Raw genomic sequence first — 23,406 nt, 5'->3', positions numbered from 1 at the left:
ATACAGAAAACTGTAAACACATTTACGTCAAAAACTGTTAATTTTACAATATAAAGCTGTAATTTACAAACAAGAAAATGTGAATATAAACCAGTAAATTCAACAACACACAAAATTAAATCTGTTTTGTACCTTGAAAATACTGACAACCACCATAATAATAAAGATGGTACTGTATAAGAGAAAGCCACATGAAGTATCAAAGCTCATCACAAGTAGCTTCACCACAAGCAGAAGTATATATTAACATATAGAAGGTGCACATTTATGGAAACACAAAACACCATCATGGTAACACACGTGATACTTAAATAATGCAAAAAACTTTCATTAAGCAACAGAAGATGTAACATAAAGCTCAAATGTACATAACTGATAACAAGAACTATTTAAAAACATGATTATTTAAACAAAATACTTTCAAACGTGGAGTGTCACGCAGGGAATTCTGGGAATATCAGTTTACAGTTTTACACTGTAAATTATACATTGATTTGTTCTTTTTTTACTTCTAAAAGCTGTATAATTAACAGAATTTTACTGTAAATTTACATTAAATGCTTTGTTAGATCTTTTACAGTTTTTCCCTGTATATAGTACGGGAACTTACTGTTAACCTATTATCAGTTTTTTTCCGTAGCGTTTTTACAAAATTTTACAGTTAAAATTACACTTATTTTTTACAGTGTATATATATATATATATATATATATATATATATATATATATATATATATATATAGTATTGCATTGAGTGTGTTTTCTGCAGGAGATGTGCCATGCTTTATACTACCTCTGCAAGCTGGAAAATGGTGTTGCTGAGGCCCCTCTTTTGTCATCATTATCCATGTGTCAGTGTGTGCAAAGGGAGGGGAGGGCAGAAGGAAGAAATATGGGGAAAACAAAAGAGAGTGAGACAGGAAGGGGGTGTAAGAAAGCGCGAGAAGATTAGAGCATGACTGGCTAAAGGAGGATTAAAAACTCAGCCCAGTTGGCCGAGGCTCAGCTCCTTCTCCTGTCGTGTGTAAGTGCGTGTCTGAGTATTTATGAGTGGAAGCCTGTTAGTGTGTGCATGCATCTCTCTCGCTTTTTCTCTCTCTTTCTAGTGTGACCTATGGTTGTACATCACTTTCAACACATATCAAGGCAGCCCAGCAGAACAGGTTAGACAGAGCAAATAGAAGAGGGAGGGGAGAGAGATAGAGGTAGAGAGAGAGAGGGGCCAACAAGAAAGACTTTGTCAGAGAAAGGCATAAAGACATCGGAGTAAAAGAGAAAGGGAAGCTCATCTCTCTGTGTGTTTGTGAAGACAGCTACAAAAGGAAGTAAGATTATGGAAATGTTGTTTGGCATAATATTGCAACAGATTGTTCTTTGTTTGTCTTATAAAATTTAAGGGAACGCATGCATATGTGTTATGTATGTGTGTTATGTATTATATTTATATTTTTTCTTGCCATAACATGTTGTGTTTATGTAACTTTATGCATGATCCAGCTCTGCATTCACATCAACCAATATTGTTCACACTTCAATATTTATTCATAAGCAAGATGGTGATTGGAATTCGCACATCCCGCACACAGCATGCGCAACGTGTTAATCCGTTGCTTCAGTGATTACAGCACACTTCGGTTTACTAAAGTCCAGCAGCAATCTCTAATTAATCAGTAGACTTAAATATTCATGTGGTAGTAATCAGAACTCAGACTTGCTGAAAGTCCTGAGGTCTCTGGCAGGCCACACGGTCGATATCAGCATGTGTGGATGAGCTGTAAAAATGGTCGCTTAAGAGATACACTTCTATCTTTTAAGTCTGTCTGGTTCTTTTGGGGGTTTTATTTTAAGCTGCATGTCTGAGCGGTGATACCATCTTTAATTAAAGCACGCTCTGACAGCACACAGGCTCATACTGTCACCGCTGCGTCTCACTATGTTACTCCAGGGGATCGTGCCTGGACTTTTTTATGAGCAGCCCAGTGTGTCTGCACAGAATGCCAGATCAGAAGTCCTTATTCTGAGCTTGAATAGAATGTATTAAGATTAGTGTCATTTTGGCAACACTGTAATAATAACTCCTGCATGTGGAGGTATATTGCACACACTTTTCTCTACACTTGAAAAGAAAAAGAACCTTCTTATTAAAGGGATAGTTTGTCTAATAATGATATTTCTTCACCCTCATGTCACTCCAAACCTGTACGAATATATTTCTTCTGTCAAACACAAAATAAGGTGTCTTTAAAAACGTCAAAAAAGTGTTTTGCCTTGTTTTTCCTTTACACTTTTTGGACCACCTTTTTTGTGTTTTCCAGAAGAAATTTCATATGCAGCTTTGGAAACACATGAGGGTGAGTAAATTACTGAATTTTCGTTTTGAGGTGAATTATTACTTTAAGAAACATATTTGGTTGTTTAGTTTTCTTGGTTTGAATTTAAATCATAGTATTTTTTTATTCAGCCAGGATGCATTAAATTCATCAAAGAATCTTGAAAAAAAGTACACAATTTCAGCACAACTGTTTTCAACACTGCTAATAAGAAAAGTTTCTTGAACAGCAAATCAACATATTAAAATGATTTCTGAAGGTTCATGTGACACTGAAGAGTGATGATAAAATCACAGGAATAAATTACATTTGAAAATGTATTCAACTAACAAACTGTTATTTAAAATTGTATGTGATTTAACTTATTTTACTACATTTTTTATTAAATAAATGCAGCCTTGGTGAGTATGAAGTTCTATAAAAGTTGCAAGATGACGTGATACTAGAGTAGGTAAAGTGTGAAAACTATCAGGGAAAGGGTAAACCGTAAATATTAAGCCATAAAAAGTTGACTGTTAAAACACATAAATCAACTTCTGAAACATCATTCTGCAAGCCATTATAAGGTTTACTCTGTTCACGTGAGTGGTATAAATCAGTTGTGGAGATAAAGCTGTGCCATATTTTTTACAGCACAGAATTCTTTTTAACTTTTTATCTTTTCTTTTCTGTGTATTTCATGTGTCATCATGTATGTGTCAATTTTTTGCCAATCTGAATGTTAATGATTATTTGTAACATCTTAAATGACCTTGCAAACACGGTTAGGCGTGTGTTGTAGACATGCTTGTCATGTGATCTTACATCATACTCTGACTGCGAGAGCTGTGGGTATTTACACAGGTCGGGCTGTATGTCATAAACACACAAAAGATAATCAAGAATTTAGGTCTAAAGGTTGTGGTGCTTTAGTAGCTAGGTCAACAATGAAATGAGAGTTAGTTTTGAAGTAAGTCTAACAAAGCCTCCCTTTTTTTGGCTGACCTTATTCATTTATTCTCATTGTGAACGTCTCTCTCTCTCTGTCTTTCACAGGATGCTGTGGAGTCTGTTGGCCGTGACGGTGGTTTCAGCTGCTGTCCTGTATGTCCTCTATCACTGGCTCATCCCTACAGCTGTGCAGAGCAGCGGCTGGCTGGCACTTCTCTGGCACGATGTCATTCATGAGCGGCTCCTTGACATCATGACGGGAACATCGCGACCTCAGGTGACCCTCACTGTCATTCATCGCTCACACATATGCAGAGATGAGATGTTGATGTTCAAAGAAGACAGAGAGTCACTGCTGACAAAAATACTATGCTACTACCATGCTGGCATGTTTTTTGGTCATGTACCATGAAAATACTGTATTTTGGTGAATCTAACCACCTGTAAAGAACCTGGCATGGTTATATGATCTGATTGATCTTGAATTATATTTATACATCTAAAGCTTTGGTTATTACAGAGTATTCATCTCATCACTTACACTCTCAATTTCAGTTGTTACCTTCAAGGAAATGATTTAGAAAACCTTGGGCAAGTAAAACAGTGTACCAGATGTCATTTGTGCTAACTGCTGTAGAATATTAAATGGTGAGACATGAATATGAGTAGGTGTAGATAAGTATGCACATTAATTGTACACGTGTGTGTGTTTGTATGTTGAAGTATAACATAGATGTGCTTCAGATCGTTTACATTGCTCGTATGCATATTTGTTTTTGTTGTTTTTATGATGTTGTTGTGGTATATGTCATTGTTTGTGGTATATAGAAGCCAAAGACAAATTTCCACTATAACAGCATCTATCTATTTCTCAATGTATTTATTATTAAACATCATATTTATTATTACTTTTTTTCATTAAGAAAATGAGACCTACTTTTACATTTACAATTAATAATTTTCATTTATTATACAAAGTGAGTACAGGGAGGAATATAAGAAATAGTGAACACATCAAAAGAGTTTTTACTGTATTTTATTTTCGGTCCATTAAGTTATTTATTCAATAATATATTATTATTGTATTGTTACATTGTTTTCATCATAATTAAGAACATTTGTACTAGTCAAGAAATTCTTTATGATGATTACTTTTTTTTTTAAACATTATGTCCAAAAGAAATTATTTGAAGAACATTGGTGTATATAAATACCACGCTACATGCATAAGATAATCTTTCATTATCATTGTAGATATTAAAATACCACAGTATTACCATCTTACATCTGTACCACGGTACAGCCAAAGTAATTTTTTTATGATTAAACAGGATTTTTCAATAGCAGAAACCCAATAAAACTTCTTTTGAAAGCCAGAGTAATTAAGGTCCTCCTGTTATGTCTTTATTTTTCGATTATTGTTCTCTGGCGATGCTTTGTTAAAGAACACTGTTGATCATGGCTGATTTCTGTGAATGCAGCGCATGCTGAAAGCCGTTCAGAAGAATGCTACAAAAGGAGACCCTCAGAGCGTCATCTCAGCCATCGACTATTACTGTCGACACAAAGAATGGGCCATGAACGTGGGCGATGATAAAGGTAGCAGCCTGTATTCCCTCACCTCCTTCTCTGCTCCCTTACTAATTTTCTTACCATTTGCTTGATATTTTTTTTGCTTCTATTATCTCTGTATCTCTCTTCTCTGCTCTTGAGTAAATGGCTTTGGGGCTGCTCATAGCTGGCTGCTCTGAATGAGAAGTGATGGCAGTCTCCTGTCTGTGGGTCAATATCCTCTCTGCATGGCTGCACACATGCATACTATAGTTTCATATACAAGTGTGCACAATGTACAGCCAATGTACAGCCACAATCAACCCACTTTAGGTGCACTGATGCATTATGGGACTGAGGATGGATTCATTTCAGAAGTGTTCCCAGAATTATCAGTTTTATACAGTATACAAAGTGATATTTTGATTGATGATAGTTGATAGACATTAAAGGAACATGTCAGTGATTTACACTTTAGGGAAACTGACTTAATATATCCACTAAAAATCACCATAACACTGGGGGATTTAAAGACACCGAGCAAAAACACTGCAAAAATAATTTTCTTGTAAAAAAAAGTATTTTTTCCCCCAGTACAAACATTTACTTGAGAGGCAAAATTACTTTACTATATAGTACTATATTTTATTTTATTTTTTAGTACATCATCGTTAAACTGAACGAAAATGAGAAATTTTGTTTTATAAATCAAATAAGTTTTTAATATTTTATTTCAGTTGAAGTTTATTTTATCTCAACAATGATTTTCTTCAATGGTTCATTATTATTTAACAGTGATAAAATGGGACAAGAAAAATATCTGGCAATTGGTAAAGAAAAATAAACTTAATTCAGAAGAAAAACAAGAATATTTTTTGTATTCCACACTGAACAAACAAAATTGGCAGAGAAGCAATTTATACTCAGAAATTGAAATCAAACTTCAATTTGTTTTGTATTCTTTTTTATCACAAACTTAAAAAAAATATTGTGCATTGGCATAAATGTTTTTATGTTAAGTTTATGCCAAAACTTAATAAAAATTAAAAAAAGACTTTATAGACTGATATGTTGTAATCCGTGTTGTATGAAATTTTGCTTCTCAAGTAAATATATCTTGATTTAAGAATGTTTAGACATTTACTGATCTTTTTAATTAGATATTTTATCTAATGCTAATTTTAGCTAATGTTTTCTAATGCAGTGACATTCAGTGAGCCACTATATGACACCAAACAATGAACATCAGTCTGATCTTGTCCCTATTAGCAGCTCAATGTCATGTGATGAATAAACGATGGTGCTAATGGGGAAGAAAGGCTCTAATGATATTTCGACGATGTCATTAGCCACTTCATTGATTAGTTTCCTCAGTTATCCTCTGGTTGAGCACTGTGTGTCTCTCTGAAGGGCTCATACTGGATTCAGTGTTGATGGAGGTAAACCCCAGCACGGTTCTGGAGCTCGGCACGTACTGCGGCTACTCCACCGTTCGGATCGCTCGACTGATGTCCCCTGGCTCCAAACTCATTACAGTCGAATTCAACCCAGCCTTTGCTGAAGTTGCTCGTCAAATCATCGCCTACGCGGGCCTTCAGGACAAGGTGAGAAAAAGAGCTGGTATGCATTAGTTCCACTGAGAAAAAAATGGTGTAGTTGTTGAAACAATTTTCACTAATTAAAATAAATGTGACATTTTTAAGCAGGGACGGACTGGGAATAAAAAAACGGCCCTGGACTTTGACTAAACCCGGCCCAAAGCAATCAGCGCGCGGAAACTTGACAACAGTCTGTCTGCGCCATCTTTGTGTACTGTTGATTTAAACACTCAACTTAAACACTCTCTGTACTGTCAGGTATTTTGTCTTCTTCTGAGGGTGGTTTGACAAAAAAAATGACTTGGGGCACTTAAAAGTAATTTAAAGTTGAGCTGGAGTGAGTGTCTTTCTCTGCTCTTGGTCTAAGCTCAACCTAAATAAAAAAATTATGAAATGAATAAAAAAAAAAAAACGGGTTTTATTCCAAGATAGCATGGAATAGATTATATAATATGCTGTTATAACACAAAAATACACCATTACAAATGTAACTTCTGTATTCAAAATCTTCAAAATTTGTAAGCATTAACTGTAACGTTACCAACATTTTTAAAAGTAAAAGCACAAAATATTTCTTAATATTAGCTACTGCATGTGGCATTTTACAGCTAAAATGTTGAAGTTTAGCTGTTTTAACTACTGTAATCATTAAAAATGTAGCAACCTGAATATCACTTCCTAACATCATCCCTAGAAAGTAACTCTTTCTCCTCTCATGTTCCATACTTACTGTATTTTCCGGACTATAAGTCACACTTTTTTGTTTCATAGTTTGGTTGGTCCTGCGACGTATAGTCGGGTGCGACTTATTTGTAAAAATTAATTTAACATGAACCGAGAGAAATGAACCAAGAGAAAACATTACAGTCTACAGCGGCGAGAGTGGTGCGTACGTGGTGGGTGGTGGGCCGTCCTGGAGTACCGGCCGTTCTCCAGATCGCACAGATGGCCAGTCCGCCCCTGTTCGTGGATGTTTCGACGTGGAAAGGAGTTCGGAATGGAAATATTGGTATTTTATTTGTTAACAACATACATTTCATATCTTAAAATCAGTAAATGTTATGAAATTAGAGCACAAAGCCAATAGAGTTCAGAGCGTGATTCATTTGAGTCAGTTTGGGAGTTCAAAGCGGGTTTGCAAATCATTTGAGTCATTTTGGGAGTTCGGAGTATGGAGCGTGAATCATTTGAACCAGTTTGGGAGTTCGGAGCGGGATCGCAAATCATTTGATTCAGTTGGGGAGTTCGTAGCGGGTTCGTGGATCATTTGAGTCTGTTCGGGAGTTCATAGCAGGTTTGTGAATCATTTGTGTCAGTTCAGGAGTTCAAAGCGTGTTCGCGAATCATTTGTGTCAGTTTGAGGATCGCGAATCATTTGAATTAGTTCGGGAGTTCGTAGCGGGATCGCGAATCATTTGAGTCAGTTTGGGAGTTCAAAGCGGGTTTGCAAATCAGTCATTTTGGGAGTTCGGAGTATGGAGCGTGAATAATTTGAACCAGTTTGGGAGTTCGGAGTGGGATTGCAAATCATTTGAGTTTGTTCGGGAGTTCGTAGCGGGTTCGCGAATCATTTGAGTCAGTTTGGGGATCGCGAATCATTTGAATCAGTTTGGTAGTTCATAGCGGGATCGCGAATCATTTTAATCAGTTTGAAGAAGCGCGAATCATTTGAGTCATTTTGGGAGTTTGATACGGGATCACAAATCATTTGAGTCAGTTCGGGAGTTTGGAGCGGGTTCGCGAATCATTTGAGTCAGTTTGGGGAAGCGCGAATCATTTGAATCAATTCGGGAGTTCGTAGCGGGTTCGCGAATCATTTGAGTCAGTTCGGGAGTTCGATACGGGATCACAAATCATTTGAGTCAGTTGGGGATCGCGAATCATTTGAATCAGTTCGGGAGTTCGTAGCGGGTTCGCGAATCATTTGAGTCAGTTCGAGAGTTCGTAGCGGGTTCGCAAATCATTTGAGTCAGTTCGGGAGTTCGATAAGGGATCACGAATCATTTGACTCAGTTCGGGAGTTCGTAGCGGGTTCGCGAATCATTTGAGTCAGTTCGGGAGTTCAAATAGAGTGATGCAGATCAGCAGACCTGATTTTGCGGGACAAGTGATGCAGTGATGTTAACATGTTTTAAATTGCTAAAAGGCTTTATAAAAATGTTAATGACGGCTCTGACCGGCGCCGTGAACGTCACTAATATTTAACAGTAATATCAGTAAAAAATTATTTTAACAGCACGTGTCTATTCAATCCAAATAATTAAGTGAAAATAATAATCCAATCGCTACAAAGCACATTTCCGAATAAGCACATAAATTCAATTAGGAAAGACGAGAAAGATTAAATGCGTTCTTACCGGATTCAGTGCATCGAATTTATATTTTTTGTCTGATCTGGCAGCTTCGAGTAGGGCCTTCTCATTCATTATGTGTCTGTAGAACTCCTGGCAGGTGTAGCTGTAGTTCACTTTCACCAGGAGTTCACTTTTTATGAGGTCCACAGTTGCACAGTTGCAGTACGTCTTACATCCCCCTCACCTCCATGCTAGATGGTGAAACATCGGTGGCATACACTGCAATCTCCTTTCTTAGGGTCACCTGGAACAGGTTTTAACCATGTATATTTTTTCTCCCATTCCTTATTATACGAACAAAGACGCTTTTTCTTCTCGGGAGCTCCAGATAGATCAATTGTTCTGTAGAGTTTTTTTTTCAGTGTTTATTTTCCCGCTCTGGCTAGCCGCTAGAACCAATAATAACGGCTGCGCTGCGCATGTTCAGTGTTTTCTTATTAACATTTTTTTTAATTGTAGAATTGTAATTTAAAGGACGATTAAATAAAATGACGAAGACAAAATTAAAATGCGGGACACTGCTTATGACTTTCGGCACGCGGGACAAAGCTTCAAATTTCGGGACTGTCGCAAAATGCAGGACAGGTGGTCAAAGCGGGTTCGCGAATCATTTGAGTCAGTTTGGGGATCGCGAATCATTTGAATCAGTTCGGGAGTTCGGAGCGGGTTCGCGAATCATTTGAGTCAGTTCGAGAGTTCGTAGCGGTTTCGCGAATCATTTGAGTCAGTTCGAGAGTTCGTAGCGGGTTCGCGAATCATTTGAATCAGTTCAGGAGTTCGTAGCGGGGAGTACCGAATTATTTTCTACCAATAAGATTGCATCTTTATTAAAGTCTACACCTACCCCAGCCCTAAACCTACCCTTACAGTAATGCAGATACATTAAATATCGTTGTTTAGCATGAGACAAAGGACGCGATATTGATGTGCGCGTGCGCAGTAAACCCGCGTAGGAAAATCTGACAGGGTAGGATAAAATGTCAGGACACCTGTTGTTCTGTGATTCTCCAGATCACATAGATGGCCAGTCCGCCCCTGTTTTTAAGTAGAAAGACTGAAATGTTATTTTCTTGCAAAATATAGTAAAAAAAATTTGTATTAACAACTTGCAGCAATTTGCATCAATCTACCATTGAATTGCATTTTTATATATATATATATATATATATATATATAAAATCATAAAAATCTAATATTATCTGATTGAAAGTTGATAGGATGATACATTTATGGCTAATATTTCTTCTGGTTCATTCCTCACATTAGTCATGAAAGAACATCTCATTCATTGTCATTTAAAAAAATTAAAAAAGCTAGTTATTTAAAATATTATTTGTGCACTACATATGTACTTTTCCACAAGTTTTGAGCAAACTTCATTTACACTTTACACTTAATTGTAAGGGGCTCCAAAGTCACAAAAATAGATAGAACTGAATACAGTTGCTTAGGACTAAATAAGTATTTTAAAGGTAACAACACTTTCTTTGTTCTGTTTTTCAAAGGTTACTCTAGTGGAGGGATCCTCTGGTGATTTAATCCCCAAGATGAAGGAACGATTTGGGATAAAATACTTTGATTTCGTGTTTCTGGACCACTGGAAAGATAGTTATGCACCAGATACTAAACTTCTTGAGGTAGGAAGGCAAAGGTTAAGTACACACACAAACACACAGAGTATTGCTTACATTAACCCCTCAAGAAATGGTTCTAACGTATGAAAAATTACAACCATATTTATTTTATAATATTGTAGGACTGTGGTCTACTGAAAAAAGGCACTGTCCTGTTGGCCGACAATGTCATTTGTCCTGGAGCCCCGGAATACTTGAAATATGTGAGGAACAGCCCACGCTATGAAAGCCGATACTACAAGTCCAACCTGGAGTACACCAAAGCAGAAGATGGCCTGGAGAAATCAGTCTTCTTAGGATGAGAAAGAATGAACGAATAAAAATGTAAATCAGGAACGGCCAAGGGAAAAAGAACATTGACATTGTATTGTTTGATAAAGCTAAGAAATACAATCGCTTAAAAATTCATGTTGTTTTCCTAATCTAAAAATTCACAATGTATTTTTTTTTTTCGGCAGTATTTTTTCTTGTTTTTCCATTACAAATATTTTTAATTAAGATACATTTACTTAGAAGCAAAATGACAGCAAATATTTAGTCCTATTTTCAGAAAAATGTATACAAATTTAGTTTTTGCTTAAAATAAGAAATGACTGGCAATGTTAATAACACTTTTTTTTATTTTTACATATAATTATGACAAATTTTTCAGAAAACAAGACTTAAAGGTACATTTTGTAAGATATTTGCAGTAAAATATCCCAAAACCACTAGGCTAGTGTTATATATTTTGTCCAGCTGATTACTAACAATATCTCTAATGTTTTCAACTACTTGTAAATCATGAGAAAATCCCCATTTTAAACAGTTACATTGGGCAGTGCAGTCCCCCGTCAATGACGTTGGTTACCCTTTGTTACCACCTTTACTGACGTAGAAACCACATGACAACAGTGTCCTGGACAAATGCGGAAGTAGCGTCACGAGTCGCGACAAACTTAAACTAAAAAGAGATGCCGATCTCGCTTGTGTTTTACTCGACAGGTGAGTTGTTTTGATTCGTATCTTTTGAAAATAGTTGAAAATCAAAAATCCATGATTTATCTTTCCGTCTGATTGATGGCCGTCAGCGGTTGTAGAAGACAGCAAATACCATCATTCCAATATCCTTCTTAGCGTCATCAAACCACGGGATTGTTATTGTTTGGGTAGTGCGCCCTTTAGTGGCAGGTCCTACAACCTGTACCTTTAAGTCAGTTTTATTCCAAGTAAACATCTTGTTTTAGAATTTATAGATTTTTCCTGGAAAACGAGAAAAAAATAATACTTAAGAAGTGTTTATATTGGTATTGTATTAATTAAATAAAATACAATTTGAATTTCAATACTACACAGGACAATTTTATTAATATGATAATAACATTAATCAATAATTTGAATCCCAAAAACTCACCCAATGACAGCTTCTAGGTTCAAACGACTAAAAGTCATTAAAGAATTAGAAGAAACAGGCATGGGGTAGACTTAGAGAACTATTTAATGAATGAACAATGCATTACGCTTTCAGAAGATGTTAAGCCTCTTTTCATGGGAAAATGGATAGAAATAGAAGTAGAGTTGTGCAGTGTTTTTATTCTGAATGTATGAAACGGTCAATCAGAACAATCTACATGAGGTTTACATAAGTTCTGTGTCGAAAAGATTGTATGTTGAAAAGCTTGTACAGAAATACAAAAAATAAGCGATTCCCCAAAACATCAGTCCTGAGCCTTTCTACTACTGAAGATCTTGGCCAGGAGGGAAACATTTGACTGAGCTTTGTCCTGGATGGTTTTGCTCTTCTCTTGTGCCTTCTGGAGGTTCTTCTTGGACAAGCCTTTGTTCTTAAAGCGTTTCAGGTGGATCTCTTCTTCTGTAGGTCGCTGTTTGTAGTCCCACGTCTTCTCCTCTATGACCTCTCCCTTCTTCTCCTTCTTCTTCCTTAGGCTCTCAAGCCTCTGGCTCTTTTCCACACTAGCCAGGTAGAAGTTAGTCTCCTTCTTGGCCTGGGAGATTTCTGTTCTCATACGCTGATGATACACCGTTTGCTCGTAAGCCAATCGTTCGCTGAGATGGCACCACTGGAACCTGTGCAGGTACTTAATAAAAAAGAGAGAGAAAAAGTAACTATACAGCTTTATACATGATGAGTTTTACATCATTTAGGCAGGTACTAAAAAAATTTGGGGATTGGTCATATTTTAAAATGTTTTTGAAAGAAATCTCTTCTGCTCACCAAGGTTGCATTTATTTGATGAAAAATACAGTAAAAACAGTAATATTGTGAAATATTTCAATTTAAAACAATTATTTTTAAAAATGTAATTTATTCCTGTGATCAAAGCTGAATTTTCAGCATCATAACTCCAGTCTTCAGTGTCACATGATCATTTAGAAATCATTCTTATATTCACTTTTAATCAATTTAATTCATCCTTGCTGAATAAGTGTTTAATTCTTATATATAGATATATATATATATATATATATATATATATATATATATATATATATATATATATATATATATATATATTTAATTTGCTGACCCCAAATTTCAATAGTAGTGTATCTGTATGATGTACCTTCATGGACCACAGGTCACTGCTGAAGCGGCTCCTCTTCTTGTTGGCCATTGGTGTGTTGTGCAGACTGGCTGCGACTCTTTTAGCGATGCGCTTGTCTCTGAACTCCACCCAGCCCTCCGTGAAACTGGATGAATTGCTTCCTGCTTTCTTTTTCTTCCTTTTCACACAGCGATCTAGAAGAGAGTCACAAAAAATATGTATATGGGAAGTTGATCAAACATGAAAACATGCACAAGGTATAATTTTGGGGGGGATTTTCAGCATCATTACTCCACTCTTCAGTGTCACATGATTCAGAAATCAGTGTAATAATATGCTGATTTGCTGCTCAGTTATTATCAATTATAACTATACCTCAATTATTTATAATGGTCTTTAATATTATCAATGATGCAAAACAGGTTTTGCTGCTTATTTTTCTGTGTTATGATACTTCTTTACAGGATTCTTTGATGAAGAGAAAGAATTTTATTTAAAACAGAAATCTTTTAATGTCATGTCAATGCATGCCTGCTGGTCAAAAGCTTATTAACCCAAAACCTTTGAGCTGCTTGTGCATCCCGGTTTCAACAACATTAAGCAGCACAACTGTTTTCCACATCCATAATAAATAAGAAACGTTTCTTGAGCTGCAAAAATTAAGGATCATGTGATACTGAAGACTTTATTAATGACGCTGAAAATTTAGATTGGCAAAACAGGAATAAATTGCATTTTAAAATATAATAAAACAATTCAAAATTACCTTTTACTGTCATAACGATAAAATAAATGTAGCATTGGTAAGAGTAAGACACTTAATCTGTTAAATGTTAGTCTGCTTCAATTTATTACTTTATTAAGTACACATATATATAGGTGACCCCAGAGCTAATGGACATCGACTAAAAGCCAAATAAATAAATAATTATTAATTTGGCTATATATATATATATATATATATATATATATATAATTAAATGTAATGTTTATTCCAATAATATAAACAAAACAGGACTGTAGTTTTACCTTCAGGCTGAAGGAAGATCCTCCCGATCTCTCCGTACACACTCAGCATAGTCCGCATGTGTTTTGGTCTCATCCTCGGAGGAATGTGTCCCAAATACACGATACCAGGGATACATTTCTTGCCCTTCGGTTTCTCAGAGTCATCTTCTTCATTTACATCCAGATCAAGAGCTTTACCATCAGCACTGTCATCTTCACAGTTCATCTCCTGCTCAGCATCGCCTGCATTATCCTCCTGCTTCTCATCTTCCTCTCGTTTAGAGTCATTCAACTCTTCTTCATCGACCATGGGTTGTGTTTCTAGGTCTGCTGTAACTTCATTCTTCTCCGGAAGAGCCATAATTAGATGTGACAGCTATCAGAGACCAAAACGTTCACTCTGCGGCGATCCACTCACGTTACTCTTTAAAGCAGTGACCGCAAAACACTTTCATTTCATGTGATTCTTACTTTGTAAGAGTGAACAGTATATTTCCATGTAAAATATTATCTTCATCCATAAAGTTAAATGTCCATTCCAAGATGTTTGGGGGGAAATTCTAGAAACAAATCGACTCCTTCAACACATGTGGCACGGCGAGTGGCTCTGACGTCAAAAGCAAGCGTCAAGAAAACAGCCCCGGAATTTCTTAAAGAGACAGAACTCTTCATAACGCGCTCTAACATTCATTGTATAATATGATAGATTTATTTTTGTTATAGGCTTAATCTACCACATTTTCTTAGGATAACATTATATCATATTATAACCCTGTCTGAATTTAATATATGTCAGATAATGATATAGGAATTTGACAATTATTTAAAGCACTAAAGTAGTATTCATACTGAACATTAGAGGGCGACAAAACACAAGGAAATATTTGAACCCGGGCAATTTGAGCAGTCTCGCGTTCAAAACATAACCCACATCTTTAAGCACAAACTGCAGGATGTTATGTACCGCTAGTACTTAGAAGTCCTCATAAAGGCCAGTTATGTATTGCAACACAACTGTAACACATTACATTTCTTTAACTAGATAAAAAGCTCAAGACAATCTTAAAGGGGTCATCCGATGCTACATGCACTTTTACAAGTTGTTTGAGCTGAAATGTGTGTTGGCAGTGTGTGTACACAACCACCCTATAATGATAAAAATCCACCCAGTGTTTTTTTTTTTTATCTAATAAAATCTTTAAAACTTTTCTCAAATCTAGCAGATCTCAGAAGCTTGTCCGTGTGACTTCACAAAAACAGGCCACTCCCACCATAGTTTGATTGACAGTCGCATTTGGCTATGTACCTACAGAAGAATTGAGTATAAGGTTTTTAAATTAATCTTTGTAAATCGTTTTTCCTAATAATGTGCTAATTAGCAATTTTTATGATGAATGTGGCAAAAGGAAACTGTCCCTCAGAGAGTGGTTTGGAAGAAAGGGGCAGGGACAGCAAAGCTCATTAACATTTAAAGGAAAATGCTACAAAATGGCTTGCTCTGAAAATAGCTGTTTTTGACGGGAAAAAAAGGTATTTTTACATTACCATTGAGAAATTTTAACCAAATTATGTAACAGACTTTTAATTAAGACCCTAAAGAATCATATCAACCCGTGGAAAATTTGCATCTGATGACCCTTTTAATATCGGCTTGAGAAGAAAGACCAGAGAGTTTGACGTTTCTGCTGTTAAAAGCTTGATGTTTGTTTCAATGTGTTTTTAACATTGAAGTAGTTTGAGGTTCTGAAGGTGATCATGCAAACATGTAACTGAGGGTTGGGATCAATTGAAACAATAGCTATGAAATATAATGCATTTAATGGTATCATTACTGCTGGAACATGTAAATGTTTCCTATACCAAAAATGTAATTTTTTATGAGCCTCAGTTTATGAAGAAAAAAAAACAGCAAGAGGTCTTCTCTACTAATTTATCTTTCCACCACTGCAATCTTCAAACAAATCATCAAAAAATGAATTACGGCATAGCTGGTAAAAATAAAGAGCTTTTAAATAATAGCAATATGAAAACAGAGGGACGTTTAGAAGCATTCAAAGAGAATAAAGACGCACCCGTCCACCATTTTCCCTGGAGTGTGTTCCTCTCAGCAGGATCCCTCTCCTGTATTCATGGCCATGTGCCCATCACATGTGGGTTCCTGCATTATTGAAGAGGATGACTTGGGTTTACAGAGAGCTCTGCAGCAGTTCTGGCTCTGGCACATCTGTCTATTCAAATTTAACCCCAAACAACAGGGCAACAGGCTCAAGGGATTCATCTGAAATGGCATCATCACTAAGGCAAGGAAGACACCATCTCCTCCTTAAATCAGACACCTCCTGTGCACGAGCTGCACCTTAAAATGTATGTTAGATGGAAACGTTATTCATTATGATCAAGTTTGTAGCTTCAATAGATTTTAAATAGTTTGACCACAGCAGTTTCAGTTGGTGACAGTTCAACAGGAAATCAATTGAAAGCATCTAGTCATCTCATTCCACTGAAGTGAATGTTACATTTAACAGTATATATTGTAATAAATATTTGAGAAAATATTGTATCTGATTGTATGAGTCTATGTAGAGTGACAGCCAATGTAAAAAGAACAAATTAAATAAGCAGATGAACACATAACAACAAAGTTAACTCCCTTGTTAACACGTTGGCTCCCTTATATGTTCTTACTCTGCCCATGTATTAAAGGGATGGTTCACGTTCAAATTAAATTTTGGTATGTTTTAGCTTACCTCAAGGGCATCCAAGATGTAGGTGTCTTTGTTTCCACAGTTGTTTCCATTTTTATATTTTTAGGTCAAACCGTTCTTGTCTGTGACTCTCATTATGCAGGTCTATGGTCACCACCTCAAAGAGCATGCACAGAGAAGTCCAAATTAAACAATTCCGTAATATCTGGGTAGAGTTTGCAGCCACATTATCAAACCATTGCACATGGAAATGGTCACTAACACATATGGGGAAGTAGAATAACAGAGGAGATGTGATTGAACAACCTAATTTGACATTTTTTAAATAAATGTGATTTTATAAGACGAGTCACCTTCATGGTCAATTTGGGTCCTTGCTATATGAAACAGCCTTTGAGGATCACATTTGCAAGTGTTTGTTTTATGCAAAAGGTGACTGACAACTAAAGACATGTTTCTGGCAGTTCACTGTCCACCAAATTTATACGCACACTAAACGGCCCATGGTTCACAATGGTGTGGATAGATTGCGACAGGCAACACAGCAATGCAGCTTAACAAAGAAAACTTCAGCCAATGTTATTCGCAGCTCAAACCCCCAGTGCATTTGTTTGATACATCATATATAAGCAAGAAAAGTCCCTGTTTCTGATGCATAACCAGGAATCATGCAAAATAAAATAAAAGTTGTATTACAATTGGTAAAAACTATTTCATTTAGTAAATTATCCTTTTCTAAAGGGCCTATCTTCTGATCTGTATTGTCTACCATGTCTTGTTAATATACCAAAACCACAAAGAAACCAAAGCAGACCCAATGGAAAGCACATTTAATAGAAAGACTAGGAGAGTTTAATGAAATGGGATTGCAAGCTATGACTTTGTTACTAAAGGCTTCAAACAGCATCCATAATTACAGCAAGAACCATAGAGAGTAAAACACAGAGCCATCTGTCTTGGCCCCTGTGACAACACTAGTTAGTCACACACACACACACACAGTAATCAAAGCACACAGTGCATTTAACATACCTCAAGTTACACTGACCTTCTAAACACAAACTTACTCTTGGTGAAGTTGCAAACAAAAAAAAAAACAAATGTGGACACTAACAACATCACCAAACAAACTCTCCAGTACCTGAGTGGCTCTGTATGTTAATGATTTATTTGCACATTTTAAATATTGATCAGTTGGGTGTGGGAGGGGGGGGGGGTACAAGTGTGCAATTGAACAGCAGGAGGTTCTCTTCACTCTGAGATAAATGCAAAATATTCCCTGACATGAGGTTTTATCTCAGTGTGAGTCAAACACATGCTTAAAAAGGCTTCAGATCCCAAACACTCTCTGCATTTTGAATGGGCACAAATAATGTACCGGTATACTAGTTGTCAAATGCAGCATGATCACATGCAGTGGTCAGTAGTTAATAACCTGCAGGTTGATTCATTCATCTATTTGTCAGCATTGGTCTGTGTTTTATTTACAGTTTTTTACAAACACTAAGACACATTTCTCAATAAAGTCACTTTTTCAAAACTCTTCACACAGTTCTCCTAACTATCTTTCAACTTGACACAGCAGTTCATTTCACATTCAAAATGCACTAAAACTACCAAAACACTTTTATTAATTTTTACATAACACCAGCAAAAGTTTTCACAAAAAAAACACAATTCATAATTTATAACATAACATAACCTAACATAAAAACACAAACAATAGGTAGCATTATACAGTGTTTTCCTTTATAACATTTCTTAGCAAGCAAGATTGATACTCTCTACTGTTTAAAATTCACATTCACACATCACATTTGTTTCTTATTCGTTTTTGTACTGTGATAGGATTTGAACTTAAGTTTAACAGTTTTCAAAACATTAAGTAAATGTGCAAATTGGCAAACATTTATTTGTTACCCCTCCATCCTAGTACATCCCTGCATCTTACTCAATCCTATTCCATTATCAAATTTTTTTTTTGTCTGTGTGTTGTTGTCTCTGAGTACTGGAAGTTTATGTCATTAAAACAAATTCCTTGTATGCGCAAGACAATAAAGCTCTTTCTGATTCTGATAATCTTGTGTAAATTTGATGATTACGTTGAAATGGATGAAAAACATTGACTTCTGACACACCCGAATGATGAAAAGTGTTCACACTTATAGAGTATTTGGAGAGTCTCTGGAGAACAAAAGTAGGTATTTCTAAATCATGCAATGAAAATTATGCCCCTTACCTGTCCCTAAACACAACTACTGCCCCCCTCCCCCCACCTTGTCATTGCCAATGCCAGCCTTTCCGAAAACTCCCATTACTGTTCTGCAAAAACCTACACTTGGTTAATTATGCCAGAATTGTCTCTAGGTAGCCATATTTAGGCTATAAAATTGCAAGAATTGTGCTTGCTGGCCTCATAGCTTTTAGTAGAGTGACAATAAGGGGAATATGCAAACAACAATGGTGGTAGGCCACCCGCAGCTATATTTTTTCCCATTTCAAGCACTGTTTATCAATGAAAATAAGGGGTCTGAAGTAATCTGGATCTTGTTTGGCGCTGGTTTGGTGCTCTAGTCGCCACTGAATAATTCAGATTCTCTTAGCTGGCCTGTTCAGAGAGATGAGGATGAAGGTCTTGAGTCCTACATTGAACTTGGTTATTCAGATATTTAAGCCACACTAAAAAATGAATACATTTTAAAATAAATGGCATCTGCAAATAAATGCTGCTCGAGTTTACTCAGAAGTACTTTCTTATTCTTTTCTTTTAACCTGTGTTCACTTGGGTGAGTTTCAGTGGATGTATGAAGTCAGTTCTCTTCAAGTTCACAGCAAAGGTGTCGTTCATTACAAAACATTTGATTTGAAATCTTATATCAATTGTTTTAATAATTTATAACACTATTTATTATTAGGGGAAATGTACAACAACTTGAAAAGTGTGTTTGTACTATGTTTCAGTGACAGATTTTTAATCGCAGTAAACCGTAAACGGCTGCTTTCGTGTTAAGCGGGTGGTTCCAGGTCGTGGAACATCCCCCTTGAGTTTATGCAACTTTAATATCTTCAGACCCTGCACAGTTTCCCTATTGCACTAAAAATATAACACTGGAGTTACTTATGCATGAACACATATGCTGATCTCTACTTTAACCCTTTAACCTGAGCATTTTTGCTATTTCGTTCAAATTAAAGGTTCTTTTTCATAATTGCTTTGGTCGTATAAAATTTAATTTCCCATCTGTTGTCTCTAAATGATATGTTATAGGCAATGTTAATAAGCTCAAATTTATATTTAGTAGGATGATAAACAGCAAGATGCCATTTAGCAGATGTTTTTTTTTCTTCTAAATGGATTTACAGTGAATTTCTTACAGCTGACAACCTCCCTAAAACAACCTGAAGTTACAAGTGTTTTTGTTGTCACAAAACAAGCCCCTGTGGCTCCCTCCGATCACCATCAGAGGGCTCCGTCACCTGAGTACTGATTATTCTCCAGACTTCAATTCCCACAACCCCATGCATGGGACTGATCACCAGCACACCTGCACCTCATTCTCAGGACTATTTAAGCAGCTCTCAATCTCTCAATCGTTGTGAGGTCTTGTTTTGCTGTGGCTAACATTTCTAAGCGTACACTACTGTGCATTGATCTCTTGTGTATGACCCTGGACTGTAATGACTTGTTTGATTGTCTGCCTGCCTTTGTGACTCTGCCTCATTGTACTAAATACTTGCTTCCTAGTCTGCTGCCTGCCATGGCTGTTTCCCTAAAGCAAAGAATGAATATCAAATAATTTCAAATTTCTATAAATTTTTTTTTCATAGAATTTTATAAGCATCAAATTATATCCAGAGTTTTGACCTGCATACTGTATATCTCTTCAAAATTCAGTTGTGTGTGCAGGTGTGCAGGGAGAGAAAGGAACCAAGACGGGGGAGCCTATTAATCTGGCACATATGTAATTATGCCAAATATTATCTACTTACATAATGTGTAGAAGTATAGCAGATGTTTACTGAATAAATGATTCAATAATTTTATGCTATCCTACAGCAGGATCTTATTTGATTCTTACAAGATCATTATTTGATCCTTGTATTGGTTCCAAATAAAGACAGATTTTGCTGTATGAAAGACAAAGATTAAACCAATAAACTCTAAATGTAGATTTTTTATGTTTCTTGCAAATTATGAAATTAATTATATTACAAAATTACGGAAGTTCTAAGCGGCCATGCATTATAATTTTTTTTCCTTTTTGTTTTCTCGTTATAACGACTTAATTTTCTCGTTATCTCGACATAACGAAAGTCGTTTTCTCGTTATAACGACTTATTTTTCTCGTTATCTCGACATAACGAAGTTCGTTTTCTCGTTATAACGACTTATATTTCTCGTTATCGCGACATAACTAAAGTTTGTTTTCTCGTTACTGTTGCTATAGTAACGAACTCAACTTTGACAGGCATCTGATGGACAACCATGCAGGCGCTCTTACTGTACAACCAGCCTATATTTCAGCAAATTTAGTTTCTCCTAGGTAATAAGGTCTACAATACTGTATATAAATAAAGGCTGATCAATCACTGTTGATTTTTCCAGAGACAGTACAACCAACGTTTTGTTTTTGTAATTAACATGTTTAAATGGCAACACCGCGAAATTAGAGCTGCTTGGATTAAACTCACTTTTCATTTTCCCTTTATTTGAAATAAAATTATATATAATTTGTAATTTGTAGTAGTCATTATATGATGTGGCAGATATCATGTGTGTTACAAGCTTCTGTTTGAAAAGAGCGTCCATGTGTAGGACTACTTGTAGTGTGTGTGTGTGTGTGTGTGTGTAGAAAAAAACGATTACAACATTATAGAACAAAACTGAATTGAATTAGCCTATGGATTTTACCTATACATCACATTTCTCATCAATATGGTTAACAATAAAGATTAGTAATAAGGAAAAGAAGCACATCAGCCTACATCGTTAAATCCCGCCCTACTGTAGATAAACAGAATACAGTGACGTCAACCTTGGTTTTGATAAGCAGTTATTTTATGACACAGAACGCGTTGGTGAAACTCATGCATCTAGCAGGAACTTAATACACAAAATATTCATATTGATTCAAGCATTTAACATTTATGAATTAATTAAATGTCAGTAATGAAGACTGCACAAATTATAGCGATCACGAGGAAGGTCCGCGTACAGTAAAGTGGATAGTGTACAACATCCTATCAGTTATATTCAGGTCTATAGTGCCACCTGCTGGCGCAGTTTTGTAACTTCTTAGAGAAAATTAAGTCGTTATAACGACAAAACGAACTTCGTTATGTCGAGAAAACGAGAAAATTAAGTCGTTATAACGAGAAAACGAACTTCGTTATATCGAGATAACGAGAAAATTAAGTCGTTATAACGAGAAAACAAGAAGAAAAAATATTATAATGCATGGCCGCTTAGAACTTCCGTACAAAATACAATTAAAATATAAATATGAAATATTACAAATATTTATTTTGCCACACATAACATGAATGTTCTGTTGAGACAGACTGTTTTCATGCAGTGAACGGATCAATGACATTATTTTTTTTTTATCATTACTATTTATTTATTTTGGTCTGCAGTTATACATTTATTTTTTACAAAAAATGAAATAAACAGTCAATATAAAATAATATAATATGCATGCAAATGTTATGTAGACATGCTTATTACATGCTTTAAACTAGACTTCAATAGGTTTTTCTGAGCTAATCAAAACGCCAAAAACAAATGTTAGTTTACTGAAGCTTCATTCCCCCTTTTAGGACAAAGTAGCCTACTCATGCACTTTTCACAAATGTGACTCATTCTAACAGCGGACTGTGCTCGGGGTACCCAGCCGAATAGATATTAAAAAAGTACAGTAAAATGATAAAAATAAACAGCAACACACCCAAAGAGAGTATGAGGGCTATAAACCAGCACAAACTGCATGACAGCATACGCATACATGAGGTGAAGAGAGAGAGAGAGAGAGAGAGAGAGAGAGAGAGAGAGAAAGCAAGAGAGGGAGGGGGGAATCGAGCTTTTAAGAGATTTGGTAGAGATTAGAAGCGGCACAATGATGAGAAATATTTTATGTTCAATACGAATCTAATTTCATGGTGAAAAGGCAGAGAGCGCGCGCGCGGGGACGCGGACAGAACTGCGGAACGCACGAGTGAATGAATGAAGCGACGAAGAAGAGCTCTGGGCTTTCTGTAAACTGGTCATAGGTGATCTCGAAACGTCATAGGTGAACTCTACAATTACCGAAGGCTTCAGGTGGTTTGATCAAGTCATTATGTCTTCAAGGGTTTGAGGAGAGGTCGTGGATGTCTCGACAGACTCCTGGAGAAAGTTCATCAGCACGAACAGGTGAACAGGATGAACAGGTAAAACATCGGACTAGAATCTTTATATTTGTGTCTTGCAGTGTGTTTTCAATATGTCGTTTGCTTCCACACAATTGACTCCGTTTTCTGTCATTTAAAGTCATTATAATATTTATGTAATGCAAGGACAAAAAGTGCTATGGTATAACAGTGTTTTTCACGTTTTTATTTTATTTTATATACATGTTACTGCATGTACAACTGTAAAAAAAAATTAATATCAATCATACAGTACAGGGTACCACGGTATTACCATGGTTTTGGACACTGCTATGATGATAACACTATAGCATTCCTTGAAGAGCCTTACAGTACTTAGGA

General features: G+C 36.0%; 2 protein-coding genes across 2 annotated transcripts; one reads left to right on the top strand and one right to left on the bottom strand.

Moving 5' to 3' along the window:
- Positions 1-975: 975 nt before the first annotated feature.
- Positions 976-10,761, top strand: LOC113074174 (catechol O-methyltransferase A-like). The gene is made up of 6 exons (XM_026246932.1): positions 976-1,024; positions 3,366-3,537; positions 4,742-4,859; positions 6,222-6,415; positions 10,269-10,400; positions 10,520-10,761. Exons 2-6 carry the CDS (start codon positions 3,367-3,369, stop codon positions 10,697-10,699), a joined length of 795 nt encoding a protein of 264 aa, XP_026102717.1. The 5' UTR covers positions 976-1,024; position 3,366; the 3' UTR covers positions 10,700-10,761.
- A 1,090-nt stretch (positions 10,762-11,851) lies between these two features.
- Positions 11,852-14,569, bottom strand: LOC113074157 (activator of basal transcription 1-like). Its single transcript, XM_026246909.1, has 3 exons — positions 13,973-14,569; positions 12,962-13,137; positions 11,852-12,475 (listed from the first exon to the last, which is right to left on the bottom strand). Exons 1-3 carry the CDS (start codon positions 14,310-14,312, stop codon positions 12,095-12,097), a joined length of 897 nt encoding a protein of 298 aa, XP_026102694.1. The 5' UTR covers positions 14,313-14,569; the 3' UTR covers positions 11,852-12,094.
- Between the last annotated feature and the right edge of the window lie 8,837 nt (positions 14,570-23,406).

Source organism: Carassius auratus, unplaced genomic scaffold (assembly GCF_003368295.1).
Source record: "Carassius auratus strain Wakin unplaced genomic scaffold, ASM336829v1 scaf_tig00013767, whole genome shotgun sequence".
Taxonomy (NCBI): domain Eukaryota; kingdom Metazoa; phylum Chordata; class Actinopteri; order Cypriniformes; family Cyprinidae; genus Carassius; species Carassius auratus.
The sequence above is the reverse complement of the archived record's forward strand: the minus strand, read 5'-3'. Positions and strand labels throughout refer to the sequence as shown.